General features: G+C 44.0%; 2 protein-coding genes across 4 annotated transcripts in view; both read right to left on the bottom strand.

The window, feature by feature from the left end:
• LOC133132102 (organic cation/carnitine transporter 2-like) overlaps nt 1-21,122 on the bottom strand; it is a 56,757-nt gene that overhangs the window by 11,163 nt on the left and 24,472 nt on the right. The window contains exon 1 of one of the 3 annotated variants that reach the window (XM_061247272.1): nt 10,051-10,401. The exons of 1 other annotated variant lie outside the window; for it this stretch is intronic. The gene's annotated coding sequence lies outside the window, so the exon portion shown is untranslated. Of the gene's footprint in view, nt 1-8,840; nt 8,904-10,050; nt 10,402-21,122 lie in introns of those variants that run through there. One more of the 3 variants, XM_061247274.1, reaches the window with a different exon arrangement.
• LOC133132109 (organic cation/carnitine transporter 2-like) lies at nt 17,662-20,260 on the bottom strand. Its single transcript, XM_061247282.1, has 4 exons — nt 20,172-20,260; nt 19,887-20,069; nt 18,321-18,456; nt 17,662-17,977 (listed from the first exon to the last, which is right to left on the bottom strand). Exons 1-4 carry the CDS (start codon nt 20,218-20,220, stop codon nt 17,884-17,886), a joined length of 462 nt encoding a protein of 153 aa, XP_061103266.1. The 5' UTR covers nt 20,221-20,260; the 3' UTR covers nt 17,662-17,883.

Below are 21,122 nucleotides of genomic sequence, written 5' to 3'. Positions count from 1 at the left end.
GGCAGAGGGTCAGTCAACATGTCAGGTAGCCTTTTCCAATGATAGGATGGGATTTACTATGGTCTTGTAACAATGTTTTAATGCAAAACTCTTTCTTACGCGTAATTAACTATACCTTAAAATGATGAAATAATAATGCTGTTGATACACAAATTTGATTGTAGTTGAACTATCAATAAACTGCTCCTCAATTACATTTTGTTAAACTACTCCCCAACTCTGCGGATAGCATTCTTTTATGCCTAACTTAAGAAAGTACTCAAATATTTGAGTACACCCGCTGCCAATAAGCCTACACACAAACTCTTTCACATGTAGCATAAATCAGCAGAGCGGTATTAGATACCTAATACAACACAATAGCGGGGAAAACAGTGGCATAACACTAAAGTTATATTGCAATTGTCCTGCTATTGAAATATAGTTTGAATAAGGCTACAACAAGGCTAAACATGCATTATAACTACCATTCTCCAATATTTATAAAATAACTGGGTGAAGTAGTTCTACGGTAGTAAAACCAGCAGACAGTTGGCTCACACCAAGAGTAATGCAACAGTATTGGTTTCCTGTAACAATGATGGTGATGAAGAATATTCTCATCTCTCTCTCTCTCTCTCTTTCTCTCTCTCTCTCTGTCTCTCTCTCTCTCTCTCTCTCTCTCTCTCTCTCTCTCTCTCCTCCCCCATGCCATCCTAATCAGATCACTGGCGCCACAAAGCTTGACTGTCGAATCATATGACAGATACGACGAAATAATTCATTTACAGCTTCTTTTAAAATGCAGGGACCGCCTCACCTTTTTCTGTTCAGGCTTATCCACCTTGTATGGAAGTGGTAAGTGCTTAACTATTTATGCAGAAATAAATCCAATTTCTTCAAGAATATACAGTACATTATTTTATTTTGGCCTTTTACAGCTTCATTGGACAGTATAGTATAGAGAGACAGGAAGAATGGGAGTGAGATAGATAAATAAATAAAATAAAAATACAGTGAACAGCAGTTCTGCAGACAGAAACGCCTTGTTAATGGGAGACGTCAGAGGAGAATGGCCAGACTGGTCAAAGCAGTATTTATTTGCAACATGTATCTGCTAAGTGAAAAGGTTTGAAAAAAAGCAGGTAAATATTTTTCCCATAAAAGCACACATGAACTATAAAAATAATACCACTTGATGAGTGGTACTATTTACATATGAAAATTGTAGTGAAAAGGTTTAAAAAAAGCAGTTAAATATCTTTCCCATAAAAACTGAAAGTTTAGTGCCAGCAGACTGACCTCTAGCATCATAAAAACTATTCTCTGGAGATAAATCACAAACACAAACCTTGTGAACAGATGAACTTCATATATGAATGAGAGTAAATAAATACATTTATTTCAATCAATGTTTTGTTTTAAATTTGTAGTTCAGGTGAAAAAAGTCTCGCAATGACAACAAGAAGTTAGAAATATTGCAATTACCTTTGGCTGGCTCCCACCTCACGTTTTCTGCCAGAGTAGACACTTACTTTCGAATACTGAAAACATTCTAATCTAGGAGACCAAATATTTCTGATTTAGAGCCTGTTTATGTGACATTGAAGGTTAGGGTTAGGGCTAATATGTGCTAATCCAGTATGCATGCAATATGATAAGACATAACCAATCATTTACTCCGTAATAATTTACTACATGTGTATGCTTTAACCATGTACCAATCACATCTGGTATTACACCTTGTCGAGGACCCGGCCCTAGGCCCCCCTGATGAGAGATTGACGGGGGATGGGTTTGGAAGGAATGTATTGTTAACCCCTCGCACACGCCATCGAGGTGGTAGTAAGAACGCCCGTAAGAAGAAAAATATGTGGTTCACAGATAATGAGCAGCCATACTTGTCAGTAGAGGAGTCTGAAGTCGGGGGACTTAGATTTAGGGTTTTAAGGAGCAAGGTTAAAGTTCTGACTGAGAATACCCCAACCCTACAGGGGAGGGGCACAATGCCTGGCTAAAGAAAAAAAATAAGGAAAATGGAAAGGATGTCAATACCGAAAGAATATTAAGAGGCTTTAAGGGCCTTCCTGGTTATAGCACAAATAATTTATCGGATAGATTCAAAGGACTGACTATAGAAGAAGTTGGGGGATTATTTACACTCAGCTATTGGCTGGATGTCCTTTGTAGATCCGTTAAGGCGCCGCGGAGATATTCTGGCTGGTTTGGAGAGAGTCCAAGGAGAGATTATGACAGGGAGACAAATACCAGATGAATAGGTTCATTAAAAAATTACATAAGAGCTAGTGTTTTTCCACTCGTATATTAAGATGGTGGAAATTCCCAAACCGGAGGGGCACATGAGATAAAGTATTGGGGAAATTTGAGTGGATGAGTGATCAGTGAGGAGAGGCATATGCTGCGGCTGCACTGCAAAACCCCCGACGTGTTCGAAGACATGCCAGTGCACATCCCATACAACTGGCAGGAGAAGTACGAAGTGCAAAGTCACGTCTTTCGAAAGTCTGGGTCCTGATCCTGCCCCAGATTCCCAAACCAATGCAGCTGTTCAAAGAGCTCATCAACAGCAAGGAGGAGGGATCAAATCCCGCAGAAAACGAGATGGCTATATTTAGGACATGGGTGGTAATTATAATCTATATTACTTGTAGAAGTAGGAAAAGTAATACATAGAAGTAATACATTAAAAGTTTCCTTTTATTTTTATGTCTTTTATTTTCTCATTAAGATACTATATACGATATAAATAAGTAGTAGACTTTAGGGGTGTTCGTACCCATTGTATTAATGGAAGTTCAGTAGCTTTTATCTCCATGAAGGGGGAGCCATAAGATAAGGTAAAGGCCAAAGAGGAGGATGGATATTTGAGGGGTGTACCTTGATTTTTAAACATCATAGGTGGAAAGGTAACTTAGAAAGAGCTAAAGGGGTATATGTAACTTGCATGTGATTAGCAAACTGCAAAAGATGATATGTACACTGTAATCTGTATAACTCTATTCTTTTGATTGATTATAATAAATTATATCTTACTATAATCATATGTGATAAAGAGTCTTTAGAGGAATACATTGAATACAGGACATCGAATACCAGATTTGCATCACACCCTTCACTTCGAGACTGGGCTGGAAGTTCAGTAGAACTTACCAGGGCTCCAGGACGTTCGGAGTACTTGAGTTCGTCCCCGAGACACCTCATGGTGAGGTACTGCTCGTGGGAACGTGAGGTCTGAGCTCGGCAAGGGGTCCGTGGCTCACGACAACCTGTTACTTAGTAAATCAAACCTGTTACTTAGCTCATCAAGGAAGTTTCCCAGGGGCCCTGGAGGACGGTAGATAACTGCAATGAAAAGGTTAATAGGGTAGGATACTGCAACAGAATGGAATTCAAAAGTGGATATGGACAGGTCAGAGAGGGGGCGAACAGAGAATTTCCATGAGGGGGAAATTAAAAGACCAGTACCACCGCCACCGCCACGGTCGGAAGGCCGGGGAGTGTGTGAGAAGGAGAAGGAGGATGAGAGGGCAGCGGGAGTGGCGGTATTGTCAGGTGTGATCCAGGTCTCCGTGAGGGCAAGGAATTGTAGGGACTGGAGGGAGGCATACGCAGGGATGAAGTCAGCCTTCCGAGTGGCAGACTGGCAGTTCCATAGTCCCCCTGTGACAGCAAAGTCCTTACAGGGGGTGAGCGGGGGGTAGCTGAGGTTGGAGGCCTACTTGAATTTTTTAATTTTTTTTTTAAACAAACAAATAAACAGATAACAAAGCAAAAGAGACCAAACTTAACTATCCAAACACTGCTTACCAAGCCAACTAAAAATACCGATACACAAAGTAAATCACAGAAAGACAACAATCAAGGTTCACAGGGAGGTAGGGAGGGACGGGGAGAGGTGCTGCTTGAAGAGGTGCGTCTTCAGTTTGCGCTTGAAGGTGGGGAGAGATTCTACAGTTCTGACCTCAATGGGGAGTTCGTTCCACCACCGTGGAGCCAGAACAGACAGTAGTCGTGAGCGTGAAGTGGAGGTTCAGAGAGAGGGAGGTGCCAAGCGGCCTGTGGAGGCTGAACGAAGAGGTCTGGCAGGGGTGTAGGGTCTGATGATTTTTTGGAGGTAAGCTGGGGAAGACCCCTTAACTGCTTGGAAGGGTAGCACCAATGTTTTGAATTTGATGCGAGCCATGACAGGCAGCCAGTGGAGGGAAGTAAGCAGGGGGGTGACGTGTGAGTATTTGGGAAGGTTGAAGACCAGACGAGCTGCTGCATTCTGGATAAGTTGGGTCTGATGGCAGACGCTGGGAGGCCAGCCAAGAGAGAATTGAAGTAGTCCAGGCAGGACAGAACCATCGCTTGGACCAGGAGCTGGGTCGAGTAGGGGGTGAGAAAGGGGCGGATTCTCCATATGTTGTATAGGAAGAACCTGCATGACCGGGTTACCGCCGCAATGTTCTCTGAGAGGTCTGCTGTCCATCACCACGCCGAGGTTCCTTGCACTGGGTGATGGGGTGAGTGTGGTATCCTCGAGGGAAATGGAGAGATCCAGATGGGGACAGGTATTAGCAGGGATGAATATCATTTCAGTCTTACCTGGGTTGAGCTTTAGATGGTGGTTGTCCATCCAGCTCTGGATGTCACTCAGGCAAGCAGAGATACGTGTCGATACCGTACCAGCCTAGGCAACCTGGAAGGAGCGATCAGACAGGTAGGACTCAATCCAGTCCAGGGCTGTGCCACAGATGCCCGTTGCTGACAGGGTGGACAGGAGGATGGAGTGATCCACAGTGTCAAAGGCAGCAGAGAGATCTAGAAGAATGAGGACAGAGGAGAGGGAGGCTGCTCGTGCGGCATGGAGTGATTCACTTACGGAGAGGAGCGCGGTCTGGCCCGATCGGAAGCCAGACTGATGGGGGTCTAGCAGGTTGTTGTTTGAAAAGAAAGAAGAAAGTTGAGTAGAAGCGGCTCGTTCTATGGTTTTAGAAAGAAAAGGAAGAAGAGATACCGGGCGGTAGTTCTGGATGATGGAGTGATCCAGAGTAGGCTTTTTTTAGCAGCGGAGTGATGTGGGACCTCTTGGAGGATGCTGGAAAACAGCCAGAAGACAGGGAGGAGTTGACAAGGGAGGTGACAAATGGGAGAATGTCTATTCAATTCGATAATGCTTTGTTTGCTGTAACATTTGTAACATTTTATAATAATTTTATAATGCATCTTAGTTTGTTTCCTTGTTTCTCCATTTCTATGCATTTTCCTGTTTGTGCTCCGTTTCGGGTTTTTTTACGGGTAGTAGTAACGCCCACGGCACCTGTTACATGCTTCTTAATGTGCTGCCAAGGAAAGGAGAAGCAGGTTTTTAATTTAAAAACAAACCACAAAATTCTCAAGTTTTTTCACCTAAGATATTCGCTTGGTTACTTCTAAGCGCAAGCAGAGAGTTCTAAGAGTTCAGCTATGTTAATTCTTGCTACCTCACCATCCCAGTTAAATGTATGGTAAGATACAACTGTCTAGATTTGGAGCAGGTAGACCTGTACACCAAGCATATATTTTGTCCTGATTACATCTTCATATTTTATTTCAGTACAGAGTTATAGACAGATACGTAGAGGGTGTACATTTGTGACAACTTGCCACATCAGTGGTTATGTTGTCACACAGTGGGATAAGTTGTCACATTGGAATTTTCAACAAATAACACAACCAAGTCATTGTGAACTTTTTTTTTTCTTCTTCATTTAAAATTCAAGACAAAGTATTAACAAGGACCAGTGGGGCCAGATCTGGGAGGTGCTTGGTCCCCCAAACGCAATTGCTGGTACCCCATCATTGTGAGTGGCAAACCATAAACAATCCCCATGATGACCTCAGTCCTTTACTCACCATTCCCAGACAGTAATCTCTACGATGAACAGCGGAATGCAATCTTTTTATTACATAAAATGTGAAGTGCCATTTTTTTACTTTTGAAGAAGAAAAATAATAATCTGAGGTGTCTATACCTCAAATTGAACACATGTAAACAGGAAGTTGACCTGACAAAGTTACACAAAATGACTATTTTTAGAGGTAGAGTTATCGATAGTTCGATATACTAGGTTCTCGCTTCTGACAATTCAGTCTCCCGAGGTGAGCGCATATCATGGAGGTAGCTATAGTAACAAACAACAATGTGTGGAAAGTGGGAGCACGGTCTGTCAGTCACGCCCAGACAGTTTGGGTGAACTTTTATACTTGGAAATGTAGGCTAGAAAAATAAAACATTTAAATGACTGAATAATACAAAAATGATGCACATTTGTTTTAGGTCTTGCTTGAGTAATTTGATTCAACTATTCAACTATTTAGAAAAAAGTTGTTGAAGGATTGTGTATTGCTTTTGCAGTGTTGGCGTAATTTGCATTTCAAATTGGCACCCTTGATACATATGCACAAAAACTACTGTAAACTAAAAAATAAGTTATTGACATGATTTATTTTCCCATATAATAAATAAAGTAACAACATGAATAAAGTAGTGTGCTTTATTTACTATTCAATGAAATCAAGACATATGACAGACAGACAGATAGATAGCAGTGCAAGTATTGTTCATGTTATTTGTATTAAAAAAAATTATTACGCATTCGTTAAAATCAGTTTGCCTCATCAATGACACACCTGAAAACCAAGTTTCTAAATATTTTCTGTGACAAACACCCAGCAATTATTGCTTGGCTGTAATTGGTGTTGTACTGTGTTGTTATCTGTGAATGTGTGCATTGGTGTTGTACTGTGCTTTATATATTATTTTGTGTAACTATATGTGTGCTGCCTTCTTCATTTATCACTGCATCGGGTTACTCACGGTAGTTGATTACTTCTTGATTTGTTCAAAGTATCCAGTCTTCCAGATTGACGGTGTTTAAAGGATGAATGAATGTGTGTGTTTGTATAGGCTATGTTTGTCGTTGAAATACTAGGCATATGCTATGCAGGAGACTATATAACAGATGGAAACAAAAAAGCACGACAATCCAAAAGAAAAGAAAGCACTTCTAGAAATGGCTTTAAACTTCCTTTCCTAAACAAATTAAAACAGCTGAAACTTTAAAGCGAAGCTCGTTAAAAAACGATTTCAGCTCGGTGTCCTTCAGGTAAGCACATGTCTTCAATTGGCCAACGCTGCTTGCTTCATCCAGGTGTGCCGTTATATAATGTCAATTTGTTATAGCTGGCCACTAGGGGGAAGCACAAGCTGCGATATCTTAAACCTATCTTTTGACTCCTACACATACTTTTCAGAAAGTCGACATTTCTGTATTATAAATCCTTTTTTTGGTTTAATGTAATATTTGAATATTTTGAGATACCGGATTTTTGATTTGATTTTCATGAGCTGTAAACCGTAATCAAGATTAAAACAAAAAAGGCTTGAAATATTTCACTTAATCTGCAATGAATCTAGAACATGAAAGTTTCACTTTTTTAAATTTAAATTCATTCATTCATTCATTCATTATCCTAACCCGCTTATCCTGAACAGGGTCGCAGGGGGGCTGGAGCCTATCCCAGCATACAATGGGGCGAAAGGCAGGAATACACCCTGGAAAGGTTGCCAGCCCATCGCAGGGCACACACACCATTCACTCACACACTCATACCTACGGGCAATTCAGAATCTCCAATCAGCCTAACCTGCATGTCTTTGGACTGTGGGAGGAAACCGGAGTACCCGGAGGAAACCCACGCAGACACGGGGAGAACATGCAAACTCCACACAGAGAGGTCGACGGGAATTCGAACCCAGGACCTCCTTGCTGTGAGGTGACAGTGCTACCCACTGCACCATCTGTGCCGCCACTTAAGTTAAATTACAGAAGAAGAAGAGTAAATAAATAAATAAATAAATAAAATTCCACGATATTCTAATTTTTTTTAATGCACCTGTAAGTGGGTGTATACATGTGACGGGATGTGCATGCAGTGTTTGAATTTGTGTTTGTGTTTATTTCTAATGGTGGTTTGTCTATACTACTGACATTTCAGGATTTAATCTTTTCAATAATATTTGAATAGGTATAAATAAGAGGAACCATCCAAATATCTGCTGAAAGTCAATGCAGAAGGTGGCCCATTTTAACCAGCGCATTTAACTAAAATGTGCCAGTACAGTAAATCCTCAAATTGTGTCCGGGATTCTATTTGAAGCCGGGCCTCGGATAATAGCCGGGGGCGTGGTCGATTCGGACAAATAAAGGCCGGCCCCCAAATACAAGCCTGGGTAATATTGCCTACCAGTAGGGCTATCAGTCCATTAGCACTAGAAGACATTGTTTCGATTTAACTCAATGAAATGAAAGAGCTCTTCTTAATATTTTCATTGTTGGTTGGTTTAATACTGTTGCCAATGAAAAGTCGTTGTCCTACACCATGCGTCTCCAACACGTTGCTCTCAAGCTACCAGTCGCTTGCCGCCCCCTTCTGAGTAGCTTGCCAAAAGCTCAAGCAGTATACATTTAAACACAATTGTTGCCGCGAGGCATTCCAGCCTACGAATTTAATAAAAAGTAAATCAGGCAAAATTTTAAATTAACTCAATTTAGGCTACTTGGCTACGCAATAAGGTTTCCATGTATTTACAGCACAGCGCACGTTCAATGAATGAATGAAAGCTGCAGCCTTGACTCGCAATAAACAGACGGTTGGAAATCCCGACACTCTTTCAACTACATACAACTTAACAGTGAACCATCAAATACCCCCCAGATTTCAGTGCCCATCAGTCCCAACATTTAGCAATTGAATCAAACAGTCCAAAAGTAAATTAAATCCCAAACCAAAGCGAAAATCTTTTGATAGCCTACCGGTATGCTGCTCTAAACGAAACGCATGTCTCACAACAAAAAGATCCTTAACTTGCTGTTATCTACGCTAATTTGTTATTGTTCATGAAGGCGTGTCTGGCAAGTTGGCATTTTATGAAGACGCATCTGTTTTGGCTTTCATTAATGGTTTAGCTAGTCAAGTTGCGTTTCTGAACGGTTACAGGAAGTGTTGAACAGTGGTGGCCCACTTTAAGTGTAGCCTTTTACTTTATTTCTAAGAATACATTTCTACAACAGAAGCCTAATAAGAAATAAAGGCCTGCCTCGAATACAAGCCTGTCCCAACTAAAAATGCATTTAATAAATAAGTTGAGTTTATTTTGCAAAATCTCACTATTTTTCTTAAAGAGACCACCAAGACACTGATCATAAAACTTTACTTCTAGATTTTCATTCGTTTCTTATTCATACATCAACCTTCTCATTGAAAGCTAAAAGCATGCCAGGGCCCTCATCATGCAGTTTTCTTCACCAGTCGCGATATCAAACGTTGCCCCGCCATCTTCAGCTACGTGAAACCAATTCAAATTAAAGTTTATACGTGTCAAACTGTTGTGGCAACAATTAGAGATTATTTGCAGTGATTGGCGATTAAATCTTACTTATCTGGCCCAACATACTTAACAAAAATATACAAATCTTTCCAACAAGGTATAATGTGTCATATGACGGACTGTTTAGGGATATCTCCGCGTTCACATATCAGTAGGATACAGACATGCGCAATTACAGGATTTGGACTTGCTAGTCAACCTGTACTTGTACTGGCTAACGGGGTTCTGGTTAACCGCTTTTGAATTAAAGATCCATTTGAAATGTGATGCAGATTTGGTTGGTTGGTTGGTTTAGATGTTCATTGCTATTCTATAAAAACCTTTTCAACCGTGTGCGCAATAAATCCTTTTTGAGATAGACAGTTATAGAACTAGTACAATATGTGGACATATCTGAGTACACCTGCTGCCAATACACCTACACAAACAATTTCACATGAAGTATATATCAGCAGAGCGGTATTAGATACCTGATACAACACAATAGTGGGGAAAACAGTGGCGTAACACTAAAGTTATTGCAATTGTCCTGCTAATGAAATATAGTTAATAAACAATCATGGTAACAAGGTAAGCATACGTTATAACTACGATTCTGCAATATTAATAAAATAACTGAATGAAGCAGTTCCTACCTTAGGGGAGATTGTGCCTGCCACACAAGCAAAGCCTCATGAAGAATGAAACGGTACGATCAAACCAGCAGTTGACTGGCACACATATAACACCAGTTATGAGACGGGTGCGTCGGGGGTAGGACCCAAAATGCATGACTCAGACACCAAAGATGTGATAAAGTCCCGTCAGGGCTTTATTAAGGGAATGTCCAATGAGCGTTGTCGAAAACAAGCAAAGTTCATACACAGTTAATCCAGCCAAAAGCCAAAGTACAGTACCGAGGGAGAAGGCAGTCTCGAAATCAGTAGCCCATACAAAAGGTCCAGTAACCATGAAAGCTGTCAGCGGGGCAGAAGTGCAGACGGACGGTAGGCAGGCTCGGAGTCGAAAGCGGTGCAACAGTCAAGACGGAAGTCCGCTCTGTGGGTATGTTTGAGGTATGTTTGCTCCCGTTTGGTGGATGTGTCGGGGGGGTGTGGCCGGAAGAAATTACATTATTAAATTATATTAATGGAATTTTACAGACGCTCTTATCCTGAGCGACGTACAATAAAGTGCAAAGTGCATACCCATAACCAAGGATAAGTGCGCTGAAAGAACGCTGTGCGATGGTGGCCTTTTTTTGCCTTTTACCTGGATTATGGTGATAGTTTGTATATGAATGCCCCAGGGTCTTACCTGCATACACTGGATGGACATTACCATGCTGCTTTAAGATTTGTCACCAACACCAGATCCATCACTCACCACTGTACACTGTATGAGTTAGCAGGACGGCCATCTTTGACTGTAAGACGACAGACTCATTGATGTATGTTTGTGTATAAAGCCAGGTTAGGGCAACTGCCAACCTACCCAAGCACTTTATACACCCAACAAAGAAATGGACGTTATAGGTTAAGATGTGTTTTGTATAATGTTCCCAACTGAAGGACAGACTTTGGTAATCATGCTTTGAGCAATGCTGCCCCATCCTCTTGGAACTCTTTGCAAAATGACCTGAAACTGCCCATTTCATAGAAATGGATTAAATCCAAAATTGGATATCTGTTGACTATGGAATGCACATGCTTTACATCACTTACTGCAAGGAAGTTTGTTGTTCTTTTTTCCCCGCTGCTTTTATCTGTGAGTTTGTGCACTGGTGTTATGCTGTGCTTTTATCTGTGAATGTGTGCATTGGTGTTGTACTGTGCTTTTATCTGCGAATGAGTGCATTGGTGTTGTACTGTGCTTTTATCTGTGAATGTGTGCATTGGTGTTGTACAGTGCTTTATATATTATTTTGTATTTTGGACCGCTCCAAGGCCGACTGCCGATGCGTCCACCTGTACCAGGAATCTTCTTTTGAAGTCTGGACTCTTGAGGACAGGGGAAGAACATAAGTTGGCTTTCAAGGTGCTGAAGGCTGTTTCACAGTTGTCTGACCAGGTCACCGGGTTCCTCTGGTCCTTGCAGGTCAGTGCTGTGAGTGCGAGGTCGAGGGCAGTTCTGGATAGCTTCCACCTTATCCACTTGTGGACGCACCTCTCCTCGTCCCAGTTGATAACCCAGGTATCGTGTCTCCTCCTGCGCCCACTCACACTTGGAGGGGTTGAGTGTCAACCCAGCCTTCTGGATCCTTCCCAGGACCAGTGATAGTTGTTGGACATGCTCCTCCCATGTGTTGCTGAAGATTACCACATCATCAAGGTATGCTGCGCTGCAGTTGTCACAACCCTAGAGGACCCCATCCATCAGTCTCTGGAAGGTGGCTGGCGCTCCATGCAGTCCAAATGGCATCACAGTAAACTGGAAAAGTCCAGCTGGTGTTTGAAATGCCGTGTATGGCCGGCAAGACTTCTCCAGTGGCACCTGCCAGTAGCCTTTACATAGATCAAGAGTGGTGATGTACTTGATCTTCTCCAATAAGTCATCGATTCTTGGCATGGGGTAGGCATCAAACTCTGAGATGGCATTAAGCTTCCTGAAGTCAATGCATATCCGGAGAGAACCATCTTTCTTGAAGACGATGACCACTGGACTGCACCACTCTGAGTTGGAAGGCTCAATCACTCCGAGCTTCAACATCTCCTCCACCTCCTGCCGCAGCTTGTCCACCAGCTGTTGTGGGATACGGTAGGGACGTTGGCAGATTGGTTGTCCATCCTTTAGACGAACCACATGCTCAACAAGGGTGGTTTGTCCTGGGCTGGCAGCAAAGAGGGAACGAGCCTCCTGGAAAACCTGGAGGAGCTGTGCAGCTTGCTCTGGTGCAAGATGTGCCAGCACAGGAGTAGCAGTTTTAGATAGGGTTTCCAGTGTGCTCTTCCTCTTCCATGTCCACCTCCCTCACCATCAGTGCTTGGATCGGACGCTCCTTCCACTCTTTTAGTAGGTTCACATGGTAGGTCTGTACTGGTTTCTTCTTTTCAGGTTGATGGACCTCGTAAGTGACTGGGCCCATCTTGCGGGTGATGATGTAGGGTCCTTGCCATTTCGCCATGAGCTTGCTGTTGGAAGAAGGGAGAAGTAACAAGACTTTTTGGCCAGGCTGGAACTCACGGTGCCGAGCCTGTTTGTCATACCAGGTCTTCTGGCTTTTCTGGGCCTCACGCAGGTTGACCTCTGCCTCGTCCTGGTATCTTGCCAGCCGATCCCTCATCTCCAACACAAACTGCACCACGCCTCTGTCACTTGGAGTGGTGGAAGGACTCTCCCAGCCCTTTTGGAGTAGATCCAATGGCCCCTGTACATCCCAGCCATATAGCAGCTCAAATGGGAAGAAACCTGTTGAGGCCTGGGGAACTTCTCGGTAGGCGAAGAGTAGAAATGGCAACCAGCGGTCCCAGACCTTGCCAGTGTCATCCACAAACTTCTGAAGCATCTTTTTCAGTGTCTGGTTGAATCTTTCAACCAGACCGTCAGTCTGTGGGTGGTATGGGGTGGTCTTGATTGCTGAGATGCCCAGTTGTTTATGGAAGAGCTGCATCAACCTGGAGCTGAAGTAGGTCCCTTGGTCCGTGAGGATTTCGTCTGGTATCCCCACTCTGGAGAACAGTTGAACCAAAGCACGCAGAACAGTGGGAGCGGTGATGGTGCGCAGGGGAAAGGCCTCTGAGAAACGGGTGGCATAGTCACACACGACCAGAATGTACTGATGACCACCGCTGCTCTTCACTAGAGGGCCTACAATGTCCATGGCAATCCTGCGGAATGGAGTAGAGATAACAGGCAGTGGATGCAGAAGAGCTCGGTCAGATTTGCGGGCAGTGCATGTTTTCTGACATGTGGGGCATGTGGTGCAATATTTCTGAATGTCTGTATACATGGAGGGCCAATATAGGCGTGAACTAATGCGAAGAAGGTTTTGTGGCGGCCAAGATGTCCGGCCCATGGAAGTGTGTGTGCCAGGTGCATGAGAAGTGGTCTACAGCTAGCAGGGATTACAAGGCATCTGTGGTCATCCTCCACTGTATACAATACATCATTATCAACAATAAACCTTGCCTTTCCTATCCCCTTCCCATTTGTCTTTTCTACCACCTTAGCAAACAAAGGTTTCAAAGTATCGTCTCCCCTCTGCAGTACAGACATATTCTCAGGTACTTCCCACATTTTATTGGACAGCAAACTCTTTCCTTCAGGTTCTGTTGGCCATAGCTGTTTCTCAAAGCGGCGTTGGCGGCGGGATTTTCTTGGCCCCTTAGTGCCACCCTCACACAGACTACTGTCAAGGTCTGGGAGTGGTTGGACACCAGCTTTCGCCTGGGCTCGAGTAATTACAGGACAAGAAACAATCACATTTTCCTCCCCATCCTCCCCAGAGTCAGTTTCCACTGGCAGTTCTTTTTCCTGCAGTAAGTGCATGAGTACCGGTAAGTCCCATCCCAGGATGGCATCCACAGGCAGGTTTTCTACCACCCCAACAGTCAACAGGTAAGGTTGTTCATCCACAGTAACCGTTAAGTCGGCTTTTGGATAAGGATGCTTATCCCCATGAACACACAAAATGTCAGCTTGTCTGCTATAATCAACACTGCTCACTGGCACCAGACTAGATTTAACCAAAGACATGAAGCTACCAGTGTCCAACAGAGCAGTAACCTGCTGTCCATTAACCACCACAGTTTTATAGCGCTGAACTCGTACATCCTTATCCCCAGAGGGCCCCCCCTTTGGCCGGGGTGCATAGCAAGCTCCTGTGACCATAGCTTTACGTATGGGACACACAGAAGCTGGCCTGGCTGCTGACAGTAAAAACAGACAAAGTCCTTACCAGATGTTTGTTGGTTTGGGGCAGTACTGATGTTACCTGGACACTCCTCTCTCCTTGCAGGCCTGGGCTGGGGTGTTGGTCGGCGTGCTGCACTGGTGAAATGTGTAGCTGGTCCTCCTCTCCGAGCGTTGAGGTACTGCAGAACCAGCTTGGCAGCTGTAAGTCCCTCTGCTGGCTCATGCTCCTTCACCCAGATCCTCACCTCAAAAGGAAGTACCCGGAGTAGCTGCTCCAAGATGATGGCCTCCCCAACCTCCTCCTTGGTGTGCTGCCCTGGCCGAATCCAGCGTCGGTAGAGGCCCTTCAGGCGGTGGTAGGTCTCGGTGGGGCTCTCGCCCGGTGGTACATTCGTTGATCTGAACTGCAGCCGGTAGGTCTCTGGAGAGATGTCAAATTTCGCCAACAGCGCCGCCTTCAGGTCAGTATAGTGGTGTGCTCTGTCCTCATCCATTGCAGTGTAGGCCTCCAATGCCTTCCCTGCCAGCAGTGGAACGAGTCTGCATGCCCACTTGCTCTCCGGCCATTTCCACATTTTGGCAATGCGCTCGAAACGTAATAAATAGTTTTCAATGTCCTCACCCCTCTGATATTGTGGCATTTTTGGTTCGTTATAATGCCTCCACTCTGACCTTGGCTGGTCTGGGCTGTTGTCCAGGTCTGGAAAGTGGTGATCGGATGCCTCTGCTGGTGTCTCCTGGCGCCCACGCTGGGGTGCTGGTGTTGGCAGGTTAAGTCTGGGGTTAAGTCTGGGACTGCTTGCCGTCAGCGTGCTTGGGGTGGCTGCGATGTGCAGGTTCGGAGCAGGCTGTACTTGGTCACCATCTCGATGGGGCTGGGTGGCAGGCCGAGGCAACTGGTCAGTCCGTGGTTTAGCAACCCTTAGGCCTCGGATCTCTGCCAACAGGTTCTCCTCTCTCCATTGCTGTCCTGCCATGAAGTCCCTCATCAATGCCAGTAGCTCTCCATCTGGTCCACCTGTCGACCTTGCGGCTGTCGGAGCTGCTGGGTGCATCCAGCCCCTGGCCCCCTTCTCAGACTCCTTGGATGAGGAAGCCGCAGTCTCCCACTCCACGTCTGGCTTGGTGGTTGCCCCCCCCTCATAGTTCTCTTGCCCCTGAGAATGAAGTCCTGTGCGCTGTCCTGGACGGCGGGTTAGCTTCCTCCGAGTAGCCATCCCACTTCTGACACCATATGTGGCGGGGTTCTTGAGACGGGTGCGTGGGGGTTGGACCCAAAATGGACGACTCAGAAACAAAGGATAGATAAAGTCCCGTCAGGGCTTTATTCGGGACGAATCCCAGGAGCGTAGTCAAAACAAGCAATGTCCATACACGTAGATCCAGCCAAACAAATAATAAACAAACAAAAACAGCACGGTGCCGAGGGAAGAGGCGGTAAACGTGCAGGGAGGTCCGGTAGCAGGAGAGCTGTCAGCGGGGCAGATGTACAGGCGGACGGCAGGCAGAGTCGTAGTCGAGGGCAATGCGGAAGTCGAAACCATAAAACAATCAGCGAGGCAAAAGTACAAAGACGGTAGGCGAGGACGTGGTCAAAAACAAACAATGGTCAACGAAACAGAAATCAATAACGACGGTCGGTAAAACAGGCTTGGATCTTAACGTGAATCAATCAGAAAATAATGCTCAAGAGTTGCGTAGTAAAACTAGAGGCAGACAATTTCGCAGTGAACAGTAGCGCGACTGGGCTATAAATGCGGGTGTAGACAGGTGTAGACAATTAGTTAGAGCGTAGCAAGGAAATGGAAAACAGGTGCGATGGATGACAAGTTTAACAAGGAGATTAGTAATCGTTAGTAATAAACATATCCTGCCCTAGCATTAGTAAATTAGTAAATGACATGCACGAGAAACTTAAGGTAAGATGAACACATGATTAGTCTGTTAGTTTCTACCCAATCCTGATCTAGCGTTAGTAGTTTTAGTAAATAGACAATAGGAAACAATTAGGGAGTGAATGACAGAAAGAGAGAGAGAGAAAAGGCGGAACGCAAGGTTTGCGGAAAGACATGTAAAAGTGTGTGCATAAACAACGACCAGTTAACGTAACAATAAACATAAATCAAAACATGACACAAAACGAAACTAAGACGATAACCACTCAACAAAACAAGGTAATATAATCGTACGAAACATAACTAGACATGACAAGAAAATAAATCGTAACGAAACATAACTAAACAACATGACGAACCTAGACTAACATAATACATGATAAGACACTACGTGACTAAGACAACATGAATAAACATAAAACATGGTGAGACAGACCTGAAACGTGACAGTTCTCTTGGGAACTCCCCAAAAATCGACAAACTCAGGCGTACTCAGAAAACCTCGGTTTAGTGAGATTTATTTATGCCGGCCTCCAATACAACACAGTGTGAATATTTACAAAGAAAAAGTTCAAAAAGATGGAAAAACACAGAAAACAAAACACTCTATATACAAAAGGGTTTCCAAAGGAAAAAGGACATTTACCCACTTGAGTTCTTCAGTAACTCACACGTAAAGCCAACAATTTAAACGATGTTACCTTCTCAGTAACTGAGTCAAGACTCCCCTTATATGGGAACAGCAGCCGCTTTTAAACATATAGCCCCTCCCACTAGGCTTAATTATTCCTTAGAAAACAATTACCTAATTTCCCCACAGAATAAAGCTTCTACCATTTATCAAGCCAAAATGAATTTTAAACAAGGATCAACTATATCCTCCTAAACAGTTCCCTTAAATCAAAATACGTTATTTACCGTGCAAATTAACGTTACACAAAAATAAGCATAATTGTACAGATCACGTGATCATGAGAGCGCGCGTAAAGAGACTATTTAAACAATCGGAAAAGTTACGCCTCTGTTTCGCCAACCAAGCTCATGGAGAGGGAGCCGGTTCACGCATATGCCTTCAACAAACAGTAAGTCGCTTGTGTTTGTGTGAATGTATGCGTAACTGAACATAGCACTGCCAAGTGTGCACCCTTGGTCGCGCTACTGAAACGGCGGAGAAAAGAGGGAATGATATTGGGGTTTAATTAACTACTTTGTGAGACCGGGAGGGAACGGGGAATGTGTGGTGTGTGTGTGTGTGTGTATGTGTGTGTGTGCGCGTGCTGCCCGCATTCAGTGACAGTGCGGCTCCGTCACAAACTATATGTATGCTGCCTTCTTGGCCAGGGCTCACTTGAAAAAGAGATGTTAATCTCAATTAGACTTCCCTGGTTAAATAAAGGATACATATTACAGCACACAGATTACAATACTCAGCCTAATTACTCTCAGTACTATCCTTTTTATCTTATACGGTTTATACTTTTTTTGGAAAACTCTTTTGTATAGCTTACTCCGCACCATTGGAATGAATTTACACTGCACATCCAGTATAACCATTTTGAACCTGCTCCACTTTTCATTCACTGTCCTGCAATCAAGAACTTTCTCCCAGACAACCATACTTAAATTTTATATTTTTAAAGTTGGCACACCTACAATTAAAAATCCTACACTCTTTATTTGCCGAAATACATCAAAACCTATTGTGGAATGTCATTTGTCATGGAAAGTTACATCTGGTGACTACATCCATGTCTCCACTAGGGTTTTTCCTGAATGAGTCCTGCCTTTTTTTTCTTGATTTTTCTGTTCACTGGATAGACACTGCCATTTTATCCTGTTGCGAAATATGCAAAAGCAAGCATATTATTATCATGAACACAATTAGCATAATTGCCATCATTATCATAGCAGCATTGTGGTTACTACTGCTACTAGCATTGTAGCATTGTCACAGTATCTATCATCATTATCACCAGCAGCATCACAATCTTGTCACCATGATATTATAACATGATCAGCAATACAATCACAAGCAATACATCATCACCATAATTATCCCACAAATCACAACCACCATGATTATCGCAGGAATCTCCAGCCCTGTGATTATCACATTAATCACTTTCACCACCATCATTACCACCCACCATCATCAGTACTAGCATGAAGTGGCTCACCTCTTTATCCTTGGCATCTGATCCATGGTCTCCGGAAGGGGGAGCCCAAAGCTCTCTGGCAGAAAGAGAGCGCTGATCCCGGATATAATGGTGAGGCTTCCCATCACAATGTAAGGCAAATTCTTGTTATATGAACCTGAAGGGTGAAAACAGGTAGCTGTGTGAGCTGCCAGGGGGTCCTGGTATGCAGATCACCAATAAGATTCACCTCAGTCTTTTATTTATATAATCATTTTTATATTATATACTGTTTTTACTGTATATAATATAGTACATCCCACCGCCCAACCACCTGTCCTCTTGACCCCATCCCTTCTCCCCTTCTACAATTCATCTCGAATGACATTGTCCCTTTTCTCTCCTCCCTAATCAACACCGGCCTTCTCTTCCGGCACCATGCCTTCTTCCATGAAGAGAGCCAGAGTCACCCCCCTGCTCAAAAAACCTACTCTTGACCCCTCTGCTCTGAACAACGACCGGCCTGTCTCTCTTCTTCGCTTTCTCGCTAAAACTCTGGAAAGGGCGGTCTGCTCCCAACTGTCCATTTATCTTCTCCAGAACAATCTCCACGATCCCAAACAGTCCGGCTTCAAGAGTGGCCACTCCACTCCACCCTGCTCGCGGTCACTGAGGCACTCCACTCTGCTAAAGCCAAATCCCTCTCCTCTGTCCTCATCTTCCTTGACCTGTCTGCCGCCTTCGATACAGTCAACCATAGGATTCTGCTCTCATCGCTGACTGGGATGGGTGTCACAGGATCTGCACTGGCATGGTTTTCCTCCAACCTCTCTGGTCGTTCCTACCAGGTGACTTGGAGAGTCTCTGACCCCCACCCCCTACAAACTGGAGTCCCGCAGGGCTCAGTTCTTGGTCCACTCCTCATCTCTCTATACACCATGTCTCTTGGTTCTGTTACCTCTTCCCATGGCTTTTCTTACCATTCTTACGCCGATGACATTCAACTCTTTCTTTCCTTCCCCCCCAATACCCAGGTCACCACTCAGATCTCTGCCTGCTAGGCTGATATCTCCGCGTAGATTATTTCACCATCTGAAGCTTAACCTTGCCAAAACTGAGCTTCTCTACATCCCTGCTAAGTCCTCTCCGACAATCAACCTCTCACTAATTGTTGTGGACTTTGTAGTATCCTCCTCCCATGTGGCCAACAATCTTGGGGTGACCTTGATAACCGCCTCACCCTCGCTCCAGATGTACCAGCAGTCAGCCCAGGTCGGCTCATGTCGCCCAATATTGGCCTCCACTGGCTTCCTATTGCCGCATGCATCCGCTTCAAGGCGCTAGTGTTGGTATTCCAGGCTGCTAAGGGGACTGCACCACTTTACATTCAATATTTTATTGCTCCCTACACCCTACTAGTTATAGATTTGATGCTTTTAACTTGTGGAAGAACCTATGCACTTGTAAATCACTGTGGATTGAAAGCGTCTTCCAAATGACAAAAATGTAAATGTAAATTAGCAGTATACTCATGGTGAACGAATCTGGTCGAGCATTATTTTCCATGCAATAGAAGTGTAAATGCCAAACGTTCCTGTATTCCCTTACCCAGGTGGATAAAGTATGGAGCGATGGAGCTAGCCAATCGAGAGGCCATGCTGCAGATCCCCACAGCAGTGTTTCTGATTCCGGTTGGGTACAGCTCTCCCGTGTAAGAATACACCAAGGAAGTTGCACTGGCCATGAAAAATTTCCCTATCATTTCCATTGAAATGGCCAGGGGGGTCAGACCTGCAAACAAAGTGCAAAGACTTGTGTGAGTCAAATAAAGTGGAGGATTATGGGGCCTGGACATTGTTCTTAAGATCAGGGGGAAGATGGTGAAAGTCTGACCTGGAGGTACAAGCAGAATGAAGAAAAGAATTATGCCTCCTAGCAGCATGCTGAAGGTAGCGCACAGCCTTCTGGGTAAATATTGTAGGGACAGCTTTGTACAGTACTAATTATACTAACGCACTAATATGTTTGTCTGATTTTTGACACTGGCCTGTTTTTTTGACTCCGCTCTGTCTGCCCCTTTTGAAATTAAACCTGCCATTTTTCTGCTTTTGGTTCCTCTGTTCCCCCTGGCATAACAGGTGTTTGCACAAAGTATTAAACCGGACATTCCAATAATGTGAAACAATTGTTTTGGGGGAAATGGCAGCTTTCATTTAAAGGTACAATAGGTAATTTCAGACTTCTAATGGTCAAGAGAGGATTAGATACCTGATACAACACAATAGCGGGGAAAACAGTGGCATAACACTAAAGTTATATTGCAATTGTCCTGCTATTGAAATATAGTTTGAATAAGGCTACAACAAAGCTAAACATGCATTATAACTACCATTCTCCAATATTTATAAAATAACTGGGTGAAGCAGTTCTACAGTAGTAAAACCAACAGACAGTTGGCTCACACCAAGAGTAATGCAACAGTACTGGTTTCCTGTAACAATGATGGTGATGAAGAATATTCTCCTCATATCCAAATCTCTCTCTCTCTCTCTCTCTCTCTCTCTCTCTCTCTCTCTCTCACTCTCTCTCTCTCTCTCTCTCTCTCTCTCTCTCTCTCTCTCTCTCTCTCTCTCTCTCTCTCTCTCTCTCTCTCTCTCTCTCTCTCTCTCTCTCTCTCTCTCTCTCTCTCTCCAGACACTCTCTAGGCGTCCAAGCAGGCAAACCTGTCTTTGCTGTATCCTCCCCCATGCCATCCTAATCAGAGGACCGATCACTGGCGCCACAAAGCATATGACAGAATAAGGCCACAACAAGGCTAAACATGCATTATAACTACCATTCTCC

Source organism: Conger conger, chromosome 7 (assembly GCF_963514075.1).
Source record: "Conger conger chromosome 7, fConCon1.1, whole genome shotgun sequence".
Taxonomy (NCBI): Eukaryota; Metazoa; Chordata; class Actinopteri; order Anguilliformes; family Congridae; genus Conger; species Conger conger.
This window is presented reverse-complemented; position numbering and strand designations above follow the sequence as displayed.

Bases quoted from the DNA above. Each gene is read 5' to 3' on its own strand.
- LOC133132109 (XM_061247282.1), bottom strand. From the start codon at position 20,220: ATGCTGCTAGGAGGCATAATTCTTTTCTTCATTCTGCTTGTACCTCCA. The intron at 18,457-19,886 runs GTAAGGGAATAC...TTCACCCTTCAG, and splicing joins TCCATACTTTATCCACCTGG to GTTCATATAACAAGAATTTG. The intron at 17,978-18,320 runs GTGAGCCACTTC...ATTTCGCAACAG, and splicing joins CAGATGCCAAGGATAAAGAG to GATAAAATGGCAGTGTCTAT.